General features: G+C 34.0%; 1 protein-coding gene and 2 long non-coding RNA genes across 4 annotated transcripts in view; 1 reads left to right on the forward strand and 2 right to left on the reverse strand.

Annotated features, from left to right (window-relative positions):
• The window catches only part of LOC127720100 (serine/threonine-protein kinase mTOR-like), an 87,462-nt gene that overhangs the window by 23,107 nt on the left and 43,958 nt on the right, over positions 1-20,397 (forward strand). For both annotated transcript variants that reach the window (XM_052226503.1, XM_052226504.1), the window contains 9 exons: positions 74-279; positions 1,198-1,320; positions 1,844-1,927; positions 3,770-3,862; positions 4,312-4,446; positions 4,870-5,008; positions 6,221-6,468; positions 7,835-7,921; positions 18,774-18,941. In XM_052226503.1, coding sequence (XP_052082463.1) covers positions 74-279; positions 1,198-1,320; positions 1,844-1,927; positions 3,770-3,862; positions 4,312-4,446; positions 4,870-5,008; positions 6,221-6,468; positions 7,835-7,921; positions 18,774-18,941 — 1,283 coding nt within the window. The remainder of the gene's footprint in view (positions 1-73; positions 280-1,197; positions 1,321-1,843; positions 1,928-3,769; positions 3,863-4,311; positions 4,447-4,869; positions 5,009-6,220; positions 6,469-7,834; positions 7,922-18,773; positions 18,942-20,397) is intronic.
• Positions 10,841-12,105, reverse strand: LOC127720113 (uncharacterized). The gene is made up of 2 exons (XR_007990631.1): positions 11,765-12,105; positions 10,841-10,996 (listed from the first exon to the last, which is right to left on the reverse strand). It is a non-coding gene; the product is annotated as an uncharacterized LOC127720113 (long non-coding RNA).
• LOC127720112 (uncharacterized) lies at positions 12,641-17,897 on the reverse strand. The gene is made up of 2 exons (XR_007990630.1): positions 17,750-17,897; positions 12,641-13,620 (listed from the first exon to the last, which is right to left on the reverse strand). It is a non-coding gene; the product is annotated as an uncharacterized LOC127720112 (long non-coding RNA).

Consider the following 20,397-nt stretch of genomic DNA (forward strand, 5'->3'; position numbering starts at 1 on the left):
AATAACTCTCTACCACCTCTGTAAACACCAACAATCAATACACCTTACAATTTTATTCTATTTATCCTTTCAGATTCTGATATAAGATTTTGTGTACTGGCCTCCTTAGATGACAGATTTGACCCACATCTTGCCCAGGCAGAAAATCTGAGTGCTTTATTTGTTGCCTTGAATGATGAAGTGTTTGAGATCAGAGAATTGGCAATCTGTATGATCGGGCGACTCAGCAGTAAAAATCCTGCTTATGTGATGCCTTCATTGAGAAAAACATTAATTCAGGTATTTATGGGTCTCCTTATATCTTGTCATGAAAGGTTACTGTGGATTCATTTATTTTCGTGGGTACCAATTTATCATGGATTAAGGAAAACTTACATGTTCGTGGATATTTAATTTCATGGTTTTGCCGAAGTCTGCATATAAGCCTATAGAAAATTTGTTATTAGTTGAACATTTAATTTCGTGGTTCACCTGTTCCCACGAAATCCACGAAAATTGGTATCCAACGAATAATAATGAATCCACAGTATTTATACACTAAACAATCAAAAACTTTAATTTAATCGTCCTCTCAAATGTTAACCATTTTTTAATCATTCTCTGAAAACAAAACTATGTATACCATTTTACCTTTATGATTGATTCAAGTTAGTAAGATTGCTGACATAAAAGTGAATTTCTAGATTCTTTTCAATGGCTTTCTGTTGGTATCTACATAGACCGTTAATTATTTCGTTTTCTCTGTTAGACATTTTACAATTCTGATTCAAGTATGATAAAGATCACCAATAACTGTAGAATGTGTGAGTAGTTTACTAGTAATGCAATGTATTTAATGTTTGAAGGGTGTAAATCTAGAAATTTGTTGATGTTTTATTTTTTCAAAAGTTATGAAGAAAAAAAAAACAAAAAAAACTCGCATTTTAAATTTTGATAGCATTATTGGTATGCAGCAATCCCTTAAATCCATGTAATCATTCTTGCATTAGTGTTAATGGTTTAACAATGGAAATAATATATGTGCTGAAAAATTGCGGAATTTTACAAACTAAAAGTAGTACATTTAGACAATGTATGATGAATGACCTTAAGTAAAGAATAAAAACAAAAAATCTAATCAAATTTTATATCAGAATTAAAAATTAATCTTGAAAAGTATTTTCTCTGTTCTATGAGTATATATTTGTTTTTCCATAGATTCTGACGGAATTAGAACACAGTGGGGTCGGAAGAAACAAGGAACAAGCAGCTAGGATGTTAGGATTACTGGTTGCCAATGCATCAAGACTTATTAGACCTTACATGGAACCAGTCTTAAAGGTAATAAAAATTACTTCATTGCATTTTGCTGATACTAATATAATGTCTTCTATTTGTAGAAATTAATTCCTAATACTGTGCTGAGTTTTAAAAAAAGATATGTGATTTCATACTGTTTTTAGTAGACATTTTGAATAAAATGATTGTTTTGACGAAAAATTTTTGCTGTGAATATATGAAAAATACTAAATAAATAATGATATTTGTCTTAGACATTAAATTTGCAATTAAAAAGTATATCATAGTTATAAAACATTATTTATGATATCGTCCTTTTGCTAATTAAACAAACATATATTATTTTTTGTTTATCTTGTAAATAAAAATAATATAAAATTTTCATTTTACTAATAATTCTTCAAAATTGAAAATGCACCCACCAACAATTTATTAATTTGAGTGCCTCCCATCTGCCCCCATGTGTTTAAATCTGGAACAGCCCTAATGAAAATATAAGGAGTTTGATCATTATTTGAGGTGTCATAGATTTTCCCTAAATTCAAATAAAATACATTTTTTTCAGGTATTAATACCCAAATTAAAAGAACCAGACCCTAATCCTTCAGTGACCATCAGTGTATTAGCTGCTATTGGAGAACAGGCTCAGGTAAAGTCCTTGGAATTTAGTAGATGTTTTGTAATAAAAAATGTAATGAAATAAAGTGTAAATGTTCATATTTTTCTTTTGGTTTCTCAGGACTATTTACCAGAATAAAACGATTTCTCCAAATGTTCAATTCTGAATAATTAATAAAGAAACAAGTCTTTGTTTTCAAATTTACAATGTCTGGTGAAACAATTAGATTTTTGAAGCAAGAAAAGAAAAACTCGGACAACGAAATGGGAAACCGGAACATTATGCCTTTTGCATATATTATGAACAAGACTTCCATTTAGCGCAATGATTGGTGTTCTTCACTTGGTCATCAACTTTAAATCGTAGTTCGGATTAATAATTGAAACTATTTAATTGTCACAGAGTGCCACCCCCAAGGGTGACTGGGAAAATAGAAAAAGGGTCACAACAGGTCTTCTTCCAACTGGCAGTAAAACCCTTGTCCAAGTGTGGCGTCTGTTTTGGCTGTGCAGGATATACAAGTACACACCCACGTCAGATGTTAAATCTGATGCCTCGTGTAGAAATCTGTATGTTAAGAACCCTTGTAACAACTCTTTGAGGGGTCCGCAGGTGGCCTGTTGCAATCGAAATTTCTGTTCCATATCTAATATACCCTCATTTACCAGTGGCAGTCTAAATTTCATTCAGAACAGCCTCAATTAAAGAACCTACCTATTATATTTATTGTGAATTTGTTCTCCTCCTGTTCATGCATGACATATTTGCCACTGGACATTTAGCAACCAATAATCAATCATTCATATCACTGTGTGTCTAGGTACTCAAAACATTATAATATATTTACGAGGAAAATATTATTACTGAATAAAGTCACAAATTGACAAAATCTTAGTACCATTTTACTGATTGCACCAAAAGGGGGTTTGCACCTTTGCTTTAATTGAGAAATGAATCTCTGATCCATATTGTCGTTTTATATGAAATTCTTTATCTCTGATAAGCATTGTTCTGCATGAAAAAAAAACATTTGCACAGTAACTCTTTTCTGTAATAAATTTGAAACCTTGACTGTTCATGAGTGTGACAGCATCTTAGAACCAGATAACTGATTTTATATAGCCGCAGATATTTTGATTATTTTACATGATGTCAAGTTTTTTGGTCGATTTTCATGATTCTATATTACTGATCAGTGGAGTAGAAATGAAGAAATGTATTACTGTATATTCAGAAAATATTTGCAATTTTTTTTGTGTGCAAAAAATGTAATAGTATCTAGTTAGCAATAATAAAAACTTGCATTCATAATTTCACTGTATTGATTTTCCTTCATTAAGTTCATGCAATTGCTTTAAGGATGTTCGCTCCTCTTGTTTTTGAATTTTTGCCAGATATTCGGAATCCTCTGGTTTTATCGATGTAGTGCAATTAAAAATTTTGCCCCAAACCCCTACTTTTCTTTTCATATTTTAATTATGTATAGTTTAAAAAGCAATTTTTGAAAATCTTTAAAAATCCTTGTTTTTTTTTCATAGTTTTTGAAAGAGAAAAGGTGCAAATGTTAAATGTATGAAAAATCTAGAGAGAATCACTTCCCGCCAAATTTTCAATGGCTTATATTTTGAAAACAAGCACACGGACCCTTCATTTTTTTCTGCTTTGTTAGTTCCTTTATTCATGTACTTTCAATTTGTAACAGTCTTTTAAAAAGCTTGTTATTTTGAAACAGAGTAGCAAACATCCTTAACTAGATTTTGCATTTTTTACAGAGCCTGAATTTGCAATAATAAAAGCACACATTAATTTCTGAATTTACAGTATTGTACATGATGTCAGGTACTCTTCCGTATAGTTTTATTTACATTACAGGTCAGTGGTATAGAAATGAAGAAATCTATGGATGAATTACTACCTATAATTATAGAAATGCTTCAAGATTCTTCATCTTTGCAGAAGAGAGAGGTAATACTTTATTAAGGAGCAGTTGTTAACAGCAAAGTTATTACAAAAAAAAAAATCAGCAGATCTCTGTTTTATTTGTGAAGTTGGGTGAGACAAAGTGGTTTATTTTAAAATGGTGAATCCAAACAAATTTCTACTTTCCAAATCTTTTTCACAGCCCAGCATAATGCTGCAACACAGCAGAGGTCTTTAAAACAGGGAAAGTATTGAAAGAGGAAATTATTTCTGTTTATTTATTGGAATGAACAGCTCAGTCAGCTTGATCACACTTTTTTTCACTGCATTTTAGACTTTTGATAAAAATAAAAATATAGATATTGGATAAATGTGCATAAAATGATAAAACTTATATGATAATTTTTTACCTTTTTCACTTGTTTTGGGTGGCAGCGCAGGTTTTTATGTCTTGTAGATTTTGATATACATGTACCAGTATTTAATTGTTACAGGTAGCATTATGGACACTAGGACAGCTGGTCGAAAGTACAGGATATGTCACAGAACCTTATAGGAAGTACCCCTCGTTACTGGACATTCTATTAGCTTTCCTTAAGACGGAACAGTCACCAGGTATCAGGAGAGAGGTAAGAACCTTATAGGAAGTACCCCTCATTACTGGACATACTATTAGCTTTCCTTAAGACGGAACAGTCACCAGGTATCAGGAGAGAGGTAAGAATCAAGAGGAGAGTTATCCCTTTTACTTGAAATACTCAAACACATAAGTCGAAGACAAATTGACCATGCCATGGCAAAAAAATAAAATTACAAAAGAGTTAACAGATAACTATAGACTGAGCATGCTTAGCAACATGAACCACACCAAAAATGGGGGTGATCTCAGGTACCCTGAAAGGGAAAGAAGATTCTGCTCCACATGTGGCACCTGTTGTGTTGCTCATGTAAGTACAAATTCAGTGATGAGTCTCTCACAGTAAAATAAATCTATATTGAATGAATAAATGACTGGATGAACTTCTTGTATATTAAATTCACATGTTTTGTAGGTAATCCGTGTACTAGGTTTGCTTGGTGCTCTAGATCCACACAAACACAAGATGAACTTAGGATTAATACAGACAACAGAAGCTGGGGCTGTATTTAGTATGTCTGATCCAAAAGCTAATCAGGATGCTTCACAACCAGGTATAACTCAATTCTTCTTGAAACTGAAGATATGTTTAATTCAGCTTTATTAAGACAGTTATCTGAAAATTTATAGATACATGCAACTATTAAACTCTATAGATACTGTGGATTCATTTATTTTGGTAGTACCAATTTTTGTGGATTGAGGGAATATTGCTTGTTCATGGATATTAGATTTCGTGGTTTTGCTAAAATCTGCTTACAAGCTTATTGTCCCCCGAGTGACAAGTTGCTGGGGACATAGAAATACTGGGCGTCTGTCCATCCGGTCTTGTAAGTGCTCTCACATGTACAATTTTTGCCAGATTTTTATAAAACTTTATCATAGGTTTATATCAGCTATGTCTCCGACGAGAGTCAGTGCCGATGAACTATTTTTAAAATAGTTATGACCCTTGAAACATTAATTATATGGAAAATTGCATCATTAGCGCTCTCATGTGTACAATTCTTGCCAGATTTTTATGAAACTTTATTGTAGATTTATATTAGCAATGTCTCGGATGAGTTTGAAAATCAGTGCCGATCAATCATTTTTAAAAGAGTTCTGCCCCTAAGAAATATTGATTTTATGGAAATTTGCATTGTAAGCGCTCTCGTGTACAATTTTTGCCAGATTTTTATCAAATTCATATCAAAGGTTAATATCAGCAATGTCATGGACAATGTCGAAAATAATTGCCGATCAAATATTTTTAATGAGTTGTGCCCCTTGGAAATATTAACTATATCAGAAATTGCGCTAAAGTCTTCAACTCTCTAAGATAATTTTAAAAAGTTTTAAAAAACCAACAAACATTTTTTTTTAGTTATTGTCCTTGGACAGATAAAATATGTGCAACGTAAGGGATATTGGAAGTTTGTTCTTTTATAGAAAATGTGTACTTAGTTGAACAAAATCAACGAAAAGTGGTATCGGCCACAAATAATAATGAACCCACAGTACTTGATTTTAGAATAAATGTATAAATATCTGTTCACTACTAAAAGAGATATTCATTTTGCATGATAGATCAGTCATTGAAAGTAATTTGGTGACATGAAAAAAAATAGCCTTGTATTTGGTATGGAATTTGCTCATTATTGAAGGTTGAAAGGTGATCTGTAATTGTTCACATCTTTGTCTTTAGGAATAGCTGTCTCATTGGCAGTTATACTACATCTCCTTTTTTTTTTTAGAGTATTAAATATGTTTGAAATTTCTTGTAGAGAATACCAGTGAAATGCTAGCAAACATGAGTGCCACTTCAACCCTCGAAGAATTTTATTTAGCCATTGCTATAGCAACGCTAATGAAGATCATACGTGACCCTAATCTGTCTCAGCACCATACAATGGTTGTCCAGGCGATAACCTTTATATTCAAATCAGTTGGCATCAAATGTGTACCTTATATCCAACAGGTTATACCAGCCTATCTGAATGTTATCAGAACTGCTGATACAAACTTTAGAGAGGTAAGACTTGTTACTATGGCAATAACCTTTATATTTGAATGATGAGAGGTTAAAGGTGAATCTTGCATCCAACATGTCATATTACTCTATATAATGTTATATGGACTGTCAAAACAAACTTGAAATATGTTAAACTGGTTACTATGGCAATAACCCTTATATTTAGAAGATCAGAGGTTAAAGGTAACTCTTGCAGGTATAATACCACCAAATCATAGTACGTTACATCCGGTTGTGTACGAAAAAGGGTCGAAAAAAAATATTGCCTTGAATTTGACAGTTGTAGGAAATTAATCATACATTTCATTGCAGTAAAAAATTTCTGAGTCATAAACATATATCTTGGGTGTTTCAAAGCACCTTTATTTTTTTATTTGGTGTTTCTATAGAATATTTTGGAAACTTGAGGTTACATGGTTACTAAAGCTTGTACACAGGAAAAAAAAGGGGCGAAAATTTGATTGGTTAACTTCCAGTGATGGTCATTTTCTTATATGCAATGAAATGTTATGTGGAATTTTGTCTATAGTATTGGACAGGATAAAACTTTACTCATGCCAAGTATTTCTTTTATTTGAAACAAAGGATAAATTCTGCACAATTTTTTGAAAAGTGCAAATTTAACAAAGACTAATAGGGGACAATCAATGGTGGTATTACACCTCCGGCAGGTTATATTACTCTACAGAGTGTTATAAGACTGTCATAACAAACTTAAAATATGTTAAACTGGTTGCTATGGCAATAGCAATGTTTTGATAAGTGCATAAATTATTGCCAGACTTTCTATAAAAAGTTATGCTTATTCATTATCACTGAAATGTGTTCCACATTGATTTAAGTCAAAACACAATAACTCGCTCAAGATACTGTGGATTCATTATTACCAGTGGGATACCAATCTTTGTAGGTAAAGCTAGAGGTGAACCACGAATTTCAATGTTTGAGGAAGTACCAATTTTCTTTAGGCTTGGATGAAGAACCATGAAATCAAAGATCCACAAAAATACAATTTTTCCATGGATGTGTGCTGTTATTATTGTGATTTTTGATGAATTGACAATAATGCAAGATTAATTATTGCTTTTCAGGAAAATATAGATGGAGTTATATGTATCTGATATCAGAACATGAGCTCTTAATATTGTGATACTCATCCAGTCGCATTATTTGCATAAACATAAACCGCACACTAATTTCTGAATATACAGTAGTCATTTTTATTCCCCCGCCGTAGCGGAGGGGGCATTAAGTTTTACCCTTGTCCGTCCGTACTTCCCAAAGTTGGTTTCCATTCTCTAACTTTAGTTTGCCTCAACCAAATGTTATGAAACATATACACAATGCTTATTTCTCTCTATTTCAGTTTCTGTTCCAACAGTTGGGTGTGATCATCTCTATTGTGAAACAGCACATTAGAAATTACCTGGATGATATCTTTGATTTAATAAAGGTAAAATTAGAAATAGTAACTTTATATATTATCCTCAAGAAATGTTGTACAAATAGAGTTACAGATAGAAATATTAACACATTTATTTGTTGCCCAAAATGTAAAAATAGGTGAATTTGAACTATGCAGCTATTTTAGTTCTCTCTTCAGCTATGAAGCATTAGTTGTCTGTGGTGAACAATTAAGGCCCATGGGAGTCTCTAGCAGGGCTTCCAAAATTATTTTTAGCCAGCCGGACATTTTATATATTAACCCGATTTTAATCCCTTAAGACTAAATAAAGAAAAGGCAATTATGGTAATCATGCAGTTGCCGAGTTGGCCATCCCAATGATTGACATTAAAAAAAAACGATATTAAACTTTCTTTGATTCAAATTGGAAGTTCTGACGTAAACTGTTAAATTGGCAGTGCATCATTCGAAGTGTGCAACATCACCGTACTTATATCTGCCTTAGACTTTTTATTTGTGCAAAATAACGTTGTCAAAAACTTTACTTTCGTTTTTAAATCTACCGGATGTTATCTTGACAATGGTAAAACATGGACCAGAGACGGATACGTAAATTCCGTGTACGTTTGCAAAGCATGAATGAGTGTATAAGTAGCTCATTCTACGTCATTTCTTCAAGAAAATATTCGAAATAAACGTGAGATAAAGGTATCAATGACAATTTAAGCATTTTTTGAAGAAATTAGGATGCATAATTAAATTTCACACCTGCGTACGTGTACTAGTTCAAACAGAGACATGTCTGGTTCAAACAACGTGGTTATGACGATTTTTCATTTTCACCTTTTTAATTTTTTCATCAAATCATATTTGTAAATGTATTTCTGATAATTTAAATCTTTTTAACTAAATTAATCAGATGCAAACTGGTGAAATGTAAGAAAATAAGTTGAATAGACGAAATCAATGTCCGCTTCAAAATAGTTTACCTGTCACCTGAACAGGTCAATTTCAGCTGTTCGACAACTAATTAGCCTTGATTAAAAATGAGAAGGTATTAAAGTAGGGGTAGTTTTGATAGTACTTAATGATCATGTCACTTTTATGACCGGAAATGTGTGGCTGTTAAAGGCAAAAGGTTGGGTCAAAAAGATCGCGAATTATATTGAAAATTATTGTGACCGTCTCTAAAAAAGCCTTGAAATCTAAAAAGTAGATGACCGTTTCGTGCTTTGCCCAGCCGGACTTTTACCGGACATTATACAAATGTCCGGAATATATGACCGTTTTGGAAGCCTTGGTCTCTAGTTTATTCTCTTATTTCATTTGAATGCTCAACTTCAGTAGTAAATCCTAAAAAAACTGAATGGTATATATTTGCTGGACACAATTTTCTTTACATCATATTATAAGTTTGAGACAATTTCTGAACACATTATGTTCCCCATATCTATTCTGAATTGTTTATCTTTATAGCTATTTGAATTTTTCAGGAATATTGGATGCATAAGGTATACATGTAGCCATGTATAAGCTGGAATTTCCAAAAAATCTGTAATCTGACATTTTCCTAAACTTTATTTCAATCTTTATTCAAATTACAATTCATATAGTGAAATAAGGGGACAGAAAGGTTGTACAGTGTATCTTCTTAATTTTTTTCAGTAATTGTTCTATGTAGACCATATCTTCATTTACAAATCCTGTTTTGGATCAGATAATTAATTTTCCCATCCCAATAAGCTCTTACCCTATCCTTGAGAGTTGGCATGTGCATATGAGTGCTTTCATTATAACTGGAATTTTTTTTTTATATCCCTGTCTTGAATGAGTCCATCTGTTTATTTGTACACTATTTTGTTTTTCTTTATCACTTTTAGTGTCTAGATGATACTTATAGAACTGCTAAACAAATCTTTTGAATAATTGCACAACATTCAAGAATCATATCCCTTCTTATTTAAAAATTGGGATGGGGGTGCATGATGCAATTGTGGTTTCTTGGTTATATCTTTTTGATAGTAAATTCAAATATACATAGAGAATGACCCTTGTGGAAGGAATGCATCTGCCTCTTACCCTATCCTTGAGAGTTGGCATGTGCATATGAGTGCTTTCATTATAACTGGAATTTTTTTTTTATATCCCTGTCTTGAATGAGTCCATCTGTTTATTTGTACACTATTTTGTTTTTCTTTATCACTTTTAGTGTCTAGATGATACTTATAGAACTGCTAAACAAATCTTTTGAATAATTGCACAACATTCAAGAATCATATCCCTTCTTATTTAAAAATTGGGATGGGGGTGCATGATGCAATTGTGGTTTCTTGGTTATATCTTTTTGATAGTAAATTCAAATATACATAGAGAATGACCCTTGTGGAAGGAATGCATCTGCCCATTTTGAGATCATTCAATCAAGTATATATGGAAGAGCCACTATGAATTAATTAGAATTAAGGCAATCATGCATCTAATCTTTACTAAACCTTCTATAATTCCAGTAGAACCTTCTATAATTCCAATGGAACTTTGCTACTCAAAAAATTCCCAGTGGAAAGAAACTATTACTCAGAATGTAATGCTATATTCTTTACTTGTATAGTTTATTGTTATCCTATATTTAAATCTTGTACATTTATATTATACCCCCGCTTTAAAAAAGTGGGGTATACTGTTTTACCTCTGTCTGTCCGTCTATCCATCCGTCAGTCATTCCGTCCGTCCCATGAATATTTTCGTTGCATCTTTCTCAGGAACTACAATACAAGGATTTCTGAAATTTGGTTTCAGGGTTTATATAAGTCAGCTATACCGTGTGATGCGTTTTCAGATTCATCACTCAACAACTTCCTGTTTACTGAAATATTTGGGCTGGGGTATCATCAGTGAACAGTAGCTCGCAGTTTCACTTGTTTTAATCTCCTTCTAACTTCTTTCTCCAGTTACATTAATACACCATGATTATTTTTTTATACGACCGCAAAAAAATTTTGTGGTCGTATATTGGTATGACGTTGGCGTCGTCGTCGTCGTCGTCGTCGTCGTCGTCGTCCGAAGACACATTGGTTTTCGCACTCTAACTTTAGTTAAAGTGAATGGATCTCAATGAAATTTTACCTTAAGGTTCAATACCACAAAAGGAAGGTGGGGATTGATTTTGGGGGTTATGGTACCAACAGTTAAGGAATTAGGGGCCAAAAATAAGCAATTTTGTAACTTCCAGACATAACTTGTGTGTTAGTGTATGGATCTCTCTGACATTGTACCACAAGGTTCCATATCACAAAGGGAATGCTGGGATTGATTTTGGGGGTAATTGCCTCCAAATTTTAGGAATTAGGGGCCAAAAAGGGGAAAAAAACAAGCATTTTTCTAGTTTCATGACAATAACTTGTGTGTAAGTGTATGGATCTCTCTGACATTGTACCATAAGGTTCCATATCTCAAAGGGAATGATGGGATTGATTTTGGGGGTAATTGCCTCCAAATTTTAGGAATTAGGGGCCATAAAGGGGCCAAAAATAAGCATTTTTCTAGTTTCCAGACAATAACTTGTGTTCAAGTGTATGGATCTCTCTGAAATTGTACTGCAAGGTACCAAACCACAAAGGGAAGGCTGGGATTGATTTTGGGGGTAATTCCCTAGAAATTTGAGGAATTAGGGGCCATAAAGGGGCAAAAAAACAAGCATTTTTATACGACCGCAAAAAAATTTTTGTGGTCGTATATTGGTATGACGTTGGCGTCGTCGTCGTCGTCGTCGTCGTCGTCGTCGTCGTCGTCGTCGTCGTCGTCGTCGTCGTCGTCCGGCGTCGTCGTCCGAATACACATTAGTTTTCGCACTCTAACTTTAGTTTAGGCGAATGGATCTCATTGAAATTTTACCATAAGGTTCAATACCACAAAAGGAAGGTGGGGATTGATTTTGGGGGTTATGGTACTAACAGTTAAGGAATTAGGGGCCAAAAGGGGCCAAAAATAAGCATTTTTGTAACTTCCAGACATAACTTGTGTGTAAGTGTATGGATCTCTCTGACATTGTACCACAAGGTTCCATATCACAAAGGGAATGCTGGGATTGATTTTTGGGGGTAATTGTCTCCAAATTTTAGGAATTAGGGGCCAAAAAGGGGCAAAAAACAAGCATTTTTCTAGTTTCATGACAATAACTTGTTTGTAAGTGTATGGATCTTTATGAAATTGTACTACAAGGTTCCATATCACAAAGGGAATACTGGGATTGATTTTTGGGGTAATTTCCTCCAAATATTAGGAATTAGGGGCCAAAAAGGGGCAAAAAACAAGCATTTTTCTAGTTTCATGACAATAACTTGTTTGTAAGTGTATGGATCTTTATGAAATTGTACTACAAGGTTCCATATCACAAAGGGAAGGCTGGGATTGATTTTGGGGGTTTTCCCTCAAAATTTTAGTAATTAGGGGCCATAAAAGGGCAAAAAAAAACATGCATTTTTCTAGTTTCAGGACAATTACTTGTGTGTAAGTGTATGGATCTTTATGAAATTGTACTGCAAGGTTCCATATCACAAAGGGAAAGCTGGAATTGAGTTTGGGGGTAATTGCCCTAAATGTTTAGGAATTTGGGGCCAAAAAGGGGCCAAAAAACAAGCATTTTTCTAGTTTCCAGACAATAACTTGTGTTCAAGTGTATGAATCTCTCTGAAATTGTACTGCAAGGTACCATACCACAAAGGGAAAGCTGGGATTGAGTTTGGGGGCGATGAATCATAAGGGGGTTCAAAAAATTGGGGGGGGGATTTTTTTTTTCCTTTTTTTTCTTTAACATTTTCCATTTTAAATTGGTTATTTCTGATTTATATATAAAAGCAAATAATAATGATATGGTTTGAATAGGCATACATGTGAACCTCCCGACGGGAGTACAATAATCCCGTTTTCAGGGGTCTCCTCCCCCCCTCCCGTTGAAAAAATCCTGTGTATGCAATTTTTCATGAATGAAAAATTTCTGCCCAACATAACATCTCAGGCATCTGGTGTAACTGACATTACCTGAAGTTATATTTTACCTGTAAATCAATTAACATGCATAATTATATGGCTTCACTTGTCAGCTTGGGTGTCAAACATACTGGTAAGCAACGATTTTTACCTCAGGCTAACTGCCGTTGTGTAACAAAAACTGTGTATTTATTGGGTTACTTCCCTTGATTTATCCTGTTTTAAGTTACTTTCCTTTTAATAATGAAAATTTTTAAAAGAATATAAATAAAATATAAATTGAACAAATAATCATAAAAGGATGGTTATTAAATGATTTTAAATGTCTTAGGACAAATAAAAAAATAATAATTTGAAAATTATTTGAGGATTCTATACCGGTACTTCCTTTTAAGGCTTAAATTGAAATTTATATAATAACTATGACCCTAACTTTACAGATAGAATGAATTTCTGAGTTTGCAAATAAAAACTATTTGCAAGAGAAAAAAAAAAAAAATAAAAACTATTTGCAGACAGCTAAACAAATGTTCTGGTTGCAATGATTGTTTTATAGAATATGAAGTAAAAAACTTAAAGAACATACTGGAAAAAAACAATGTTAGATTGAACATGTAGAATATAAAGATGGAGAAACTTTAAAAGTACAAGGGTACTATAAACATAATAAATTGGTTGGAAAGTTGAAGAAAACACACTTTAAAAGACCATTTTTACAGCACACGGTTACATTTACAACAAAATTAATGTCGATTAAAAACCTCCTGATCTGAGTCCAAATCTCCTGACCAAAATTTCCCAATCTCCTGATCTGAGTTTCACAGTCCATCACATGTATGAATAGGTAAATTGAAAATTTTTAAGTTCTTAGACCACTTTCATTCTGTGTCAGAAACCTATGCTGTGTCAAATATTTAATTACAATCCAAATTCAGTGCTGTATCAAGCTTGAATGTTGTGTCCATACTTGCCCCAACTGTTCAGGGTTCGACCTCTGCGGTCGTATCAAGCTGCGCCCCAGCGGAGCATTTTATTCTAGTTTCACGACAATAACTTGTGTGTAAGTGTATGGATCTTTATGAAATTGTACTGCAAGGTTCCATATCACAAAGGGAAAGCTGGGTTTGAGTTTGGGGGTAATTGCCCTAAATGTTTAGGAATTTGGGGCCAAAAAACAAGCATTTTTCTTGTTTCCAGACAATTACTTGTGTTCAAGTGTATGGATCTCTCTGAAATTGTACAGTTCATACATGTGAACCTCCTGACGGAAGTACAATAATCCCGTTTTCAGGGGTCTCCTCCCGACCTCCCATTGAAGACAAACAAATCCCGTGTATGAAATATTCATGAATGAATGAAAAATTTCAGCCCAACATATCTGGTGTAACTGACATTACTGAAGTTATATTTTACCTGTAAATCAATTAACATGCATAGTTATATGGCCTCACTTGTCACCTTGGGTGTCAAACATACTGGTAATAAACGATTTTTACCTCAGGCTAACTGCCGTTGTGCAATAAAACTTGTTTTATTTAAAATGAATGTTGGGTTACTTCCCTTGATTTATCCTGTTTTAAGTTACTTTCCTTTAAATAATGTAAATTTTTAAAAGAATATAAATAAAATATAAATTGAACAAATAATCATAAAAGGATGGTAATTAAATGATTTTAAATGTTTTAGGACAAATAAAAAAATAATAATTTGAAAATTATTTGAGGGTTCTATACTTCCTTTCAAGGCTTAAATTGAAATTTATATAATTACTGTGTCTACTGTTGGTCCTTATATAAATTTTCCATATCATTAAGCCGCAAGTCAAATCTATATAGTACATACAAAACATCTTACTAATTATTTTTGCAAAACTCGCATACACAAATGGCATCTTTCGGTTTATACAAAATATTTGGCAAATAAATTCACATACACAATTTGGCATATCAAAATTTTCCGCTCTTTACTTGGCTGCTGGTGTACCAGGACAACGTTGCTGCCGTTCACTGCTGTTTGCTTGGCCTAGCTTTCCTCCTGTTTCTACTTCTGGTGGCTCCGTATTTATTAATTATTTATTTTTACGTATATATTTTTTTATTTATTTTTATTTTATTTTATGTTTCCATTTTTATATTAGTTTATTTTATTTATTTTTATATTCTTTTCTTTTCTTTATTTATTAACTTATTCATCAATTTATTTATTAAGTCTCCCAAACGAAGTTTGGGAAGACTTATTGTTTTTGCTCAGTTCTTATTATTATTCTTCTTCTTCTTCTTCTTCTTCTTCTTCTTCTTCTTCTTCTTCTTCTTCTTCTTCTTCTTCTTCTTCTTCCGCCACTTTTAAATTTGAACTTGTCCGCACCCGTTCTCCAAAACCGCTTGTCAGATTAACTTAGGGTTTCACAATATGTTAGACTAACATGTCTAGTGGTGCAATCAGGGTTTTGTTTGTGCAATGGGGTTAATAAAGGGGTACTTTGAGGGGCAAAAAGAAAAGAGGGTTTTACTATAGAACCCTATGGGATTTTATTTTTTTAAATTTTCAAATGATTATAAATTGAAAACCATTTGTGATAGACACAATCTTTTTAATTGAAAATGTTCTAAATGATAAAGCCCATTAAATGAAATACAGGGTTAGTCCCCAGGGGTCACCCCACCCCCTGCCATTTAAGAAAGTTCTAATACCTTGTAAGTGGTAAAGATCCCCACCCCTAAACCATATATATTCTGGTTTGTCATGCTAAGATGGTTTGAATGATATACAGGGTTAGTCCCCAGGGGTCATCCCGACCCCCTGCCATTTGAGAAAGTTCTTATATCTTGTAAATGGTCGAGATCCCCACCCCTAAACCATATATATTCTGGTTTATCATGATAAAGCACATCAAATGTAATACAGGGTTAGTCCCCAGGGGTCACCCCCACCCCCTGCCATTTAAGAAAGTTCTAATATCTTGTAAGTGGTCAAGATCCCCACCCCTAAACCATATATATTCTGGTTTTTCATGCTAAGATGGTTTGAATGATATACAGGGTTAGTCCCCAGGGGTCATCCCGACCCCCTGCCATTTGAGAAAGTTCTAATATCTTGTAAATGGTCGAGATCCCCACCCCTAAACCATATATATTCTGGTTTGTCATGATAAAGCACATCAAATGTTATACAGGGTTAGTCCCCAGGGGTCACCCCCACCCCCTGCCATTTAAGAAAGTTCTAATATCTTGTAAGTGGTCAAGATCCCCACCCCTTAACCATATATATTCTGGTTTGTCATGCTAAGATGGTTTGAATGATATACAGGGTTAGTCCCCAGGGGTCATCCCGACCCCCTGCCATTTGAGAAAGTTTCTAATATCTTGTAAATGGTCGAGATCCCCACCCCTAAACCATATATATTCTGGTTTGTCATGATAAAGCACATCAAATGAAATACAGGGTTAGTCCCCAGGGGTCACCCCCACCCCTTGCCATTTAAGAAAGTTTTAATATCTTGTAAGTGGTCAAGATCCCCACCCCTAAACCATATATATTCTGGTTTGTCATGCTAAGATGGTTTGAATGATATACAGGGTTAGTCCCCAGGGGTCATCCCGACCCCCTGCCATTTGAGAAAGTTCTAATATCTTGTAAATGGTCGAGATCCCCACCCCTAAACCATATATATATTCTGGTTTGTCATGATAAAGCACATCAAATGAAATACAGGGTTAGTCCCCAGGGGTCACCCCCACCCCCTGGCATTTAAGAAAGTTCTAATATCTTGTAAGTGGTCAAGATCCCCACCCCTAAACCATATATATTCTGGTTTGTCATGCGAAGATGGTTTGAATGATATACAGGGTAAGTCCCCAGGGGTCATCCCGACCCCCTGCCATTTGAGAAAGTTCTAATATCTTTTAAATGGTTGAGATCCCCACCCCTAAACCATATATATTCCTATTTGTCATGTCTCGAACATTTGAATGACGTATACGGTCAGTCCCCAGGGGTTCCCCCCACCCCCAATGTTTTAATATCTTGTAAATGGTTGAGATCCCCACCCCTAAACCATATATATTCCTGTTCGTCATGTAATAAACATTTGAATGACGTATAGGGCCAGTCCCCAGGGGTTCCTCCCCACCCCCAATGTTCTAGTATCTTGTAAATGGTCGAGATCCCCACCCCTAAAACATATATATTCTGGTTTGTCATGCCAAGATGATTTGAATGATATACAAGGTTAGTCCCCAGGCATCACTAATGCATATAACTTTACTGGACCAAACCAATTTTCACTGGACGTTGCCCAATGTCAGGCGACCCTGGGAATTACGAATTATGGGAGCTTCGTTTGGGAGACTTCGTAACAGCATCCTGTTACAATCATTTCTTGTTCATTTAGTTATTAAAATTTTTACTCTATATTATTTTTTAATAATTTTTTTGTCATTCTAAATTATATCAATTACCATATGGTAAAAATTAAATTATTTAATGCCCAAAAAGGCGCAAGCCAGGGCCGACCGTGCAAGGGCTGTATAGCCAGTCAAGGTCGTTAAAAACTTCCATTTGTTACAGGTTGAATGTGTTACTTATCATGCATTAAAAATCTACTTGTATAAAGATAAAAATAAAAGATCTATTGCAGATAGATAAGCAAATGTTCTGATTGCAATGAATAATTGTAAAAAAGATATGACCTAAAAAATTTAAAGAACATACTGAAAAAGAAGAATGTTAGATTGAACAAGTTGAAAGTTTAAAAAGATAGAGAAAATTTATAAGTACAAAGGTACTATAAACATAATACATTTGGATGGAAAGTTGAAGAAAACACACTTTAACAGACAATTTCTACAGCACACGGTTACATTTACGACAGAATTTATGTCACTTAAAAACATCCTGATCTGAGTCCTAATCTCCAAAACTCCTGATCTTAGTTTCACAGTCCATCACATGTATGTTTACTGCAAGGTACCATACCACAAAGGGAAGGCTGGGATTGAGTTTGGGGGTGATGAATCATAAGGGGGTTAAAAAAAAATTTTTGGGGGGGGATTTTTTTTTCCTTTTTTTCTTTAAAATTTTCCATTTTAAATTGGTTATTTCTGATTTATATATAAAAGCAAATAATAATGATATGGTTTGAATAGATAAATTAAAAATTTTTAAGTTCTTAGACCACATTTATTCTGTGTCAGAAACCTATGCTGTGTCAAATATTTAATTACAATCCAAATTCAGTGCTGTATCAAGCTTGAATGTTGTGTCCATACTTGCCCCAACTGTTCAGGGTTCGACCTCTGCGGTCGTATCAAGCTGCGCCCCAGCGGAGCATTTTATCTCATCAGGTATAGCAAGGCAACTGTACACACTGATAGTTGATTTCTGCAGGCTTCTTTCTCTTCATTTACAAACAACTTTTTAGAGTTTTTAATTTGTATGTTTGTTTATATCTAATGTACTTCTTAGTTTTTTTTTTACTTTCTGAGATGATAGAAATAAGAATATGTGGTATTTATTGCCAATAAGACAAATATTCACCATAGCCTGAAGGATAGGATGTAAACTACTAGATGGTATGGTACAGCCTTTAACAATGAGAAAAAACCCATGCCTGATTTATTGTGCAAGCAACAACGGAAAAACAAATTAGGCAGACAGCATAGATTGAGGATTATAATAATTTTTTATACATATTTGAAAAATATGTTGCATGTACATTTGTATTTCAGTAATTGCAAGCAATTGGCTGTTGTCTGCTCTATGGTCGGGTTGTTGTCTCTTTGACACATTCCCCATTTCCATTCTTAATTTTAGTATTCAGAAAATGATCAGCTTCCAGCATATTTACTATGTATGACAGAGTCTAGTATGAAGACATCATTATGTTTTATGTACCTCTTGTTTTGTATAATTTTAGGATTACTGGACCCCTAACAGTCAGATGCAGAGCACCATCATTTTATTGGTAGAACAGATAGTGTCTGCACTGGGGACGGAATTCAAAATATATCTACCACAGATTGTGCCACAGATACTTAAAGTGTTCATGCATGATGCTAGTCAAAATAGAGTTGTAACAGATAAGGTAAAAAGTTCATGGTAAAAAAGAAACTTAAGAGACGGACAAAATAATGACAAAAAAAATGAAAATGTATGAAAAGACAAGCAGCATTCTATAAAAAAACACTACATAAAAACCTAAGGACTGAGCAATGGTAACACTAACCCCACCAAAAACCTGGGGATGATCTCATGTGTTCTGGAAGGGTAAGCAGATCCTGCTCCACATGTCCAAATTATGTCATATATAGTAAGATGTAGCGCCTAGAATAGGTGTCCACTCCAAGGATAAGATAAAAGCCTCCCAGTATTATTTTCTTTTAATTTGGAAATCTCACCCAAAGTGCTCTGTTTTGCAGGTACATGTAAAACAATCAATTTATGCCTTTGTCACCAACATTTCATTGAAAGAAGTTGATTTTCAAGTAAAAATTGACAAATCATTGATAAACATTATAAACACAATATAAAGGACCCAAGCATGCAACCATCAATTTTGTTTTAGCCTATATATATTTTTATACCCCCGCTTTAAAAAAGTGGGGGTATACTGTTTTACCTCTGTCTGTCTGTCTGTCTGTCTGTCTGTCCATCCGTCAGTCCGTTAGTCCATCCCATGAAAATTTTTCGTCACATCTTTCTCTGGAACTACAATCTGGGATTTCTGAAATTTGGTTTCAGAGTTTATACCATCATTTTACACATGACATCCAAGTTGAAAATTTTCGTCACATTTTTCTCAGGAACTACATTACAAAGATTTCTGAAATTTGGTTTCAGGTTTTATATAAGTCAGCTATACAGTGTGATGCGTTTTCAGATTCATCACTCAACAACTTCCTGTTTACCGTCAAGTATTTGGGCGGGGTATCATCAGTGAGCAGTAGCTCGCAGTTTCACTTGTTTTTTTCTTGAAAGCTGGATGAAGTAGTTCAGTATTTTGTATTTGTATTTGTAGCTATTGAAATGCCTTCAGTTGTTTGATTCTATATAAGATGACTACGAGTTATTAAGTCCCCCAAACGAAGTTTGGGAAGACTTATTGTTTTTGCTCAGTTCTTATTATTCTTCTTCTTCTTCTTCTTCTTCCGCCGCTTTTAAATTTGAACTTGTCCGCACCCATTCTCCAAAACCGCTTGTCGGATTAACTTAGGGTTTCACAATATGTTAGACTAACATGTCTAGTGGTGCAATCAGGGTTTTGTTTTTGCAATGGTGTTTATAAAGGGGTACTTTGAGGGGCAAAAAGAAAAGAGGGTTTTACAATAGAACCCTATGGGATTTTATTTTTTAAAATTTTCAAATGATTATAAATTGAAAACCGTTCGTGATAGACACAAACTTTTTAATTGAAAATGTTCTAAATGATAAAGCCCATTAAATGAAATACAGGGTTAGTCCCCAGGGGTCACCCCCACCCCCTGCCATTTAAGAAAGTTCTAATACCTTGTAAGTGGTCAAGATCCCCACCCCTAAACCAT

This window comes from Mytilus californianus, unplaced genomic scaffold, assembly GCF_021869535.1.
Source record: "Mytilus californianus isolate M0D057914Y unplaced genomic scaffold, xbMytCali1.0.p SCAF_11, whole genome shotgun sequence".
In the NCBI taxonomy this organism is placed as follows: domain Eukaryota; kingdom Metazoa; phylum Mollusca; class Bivalvia; order Mytilida; family Mytilidae; genus Mytilus; species Mytilus californianus.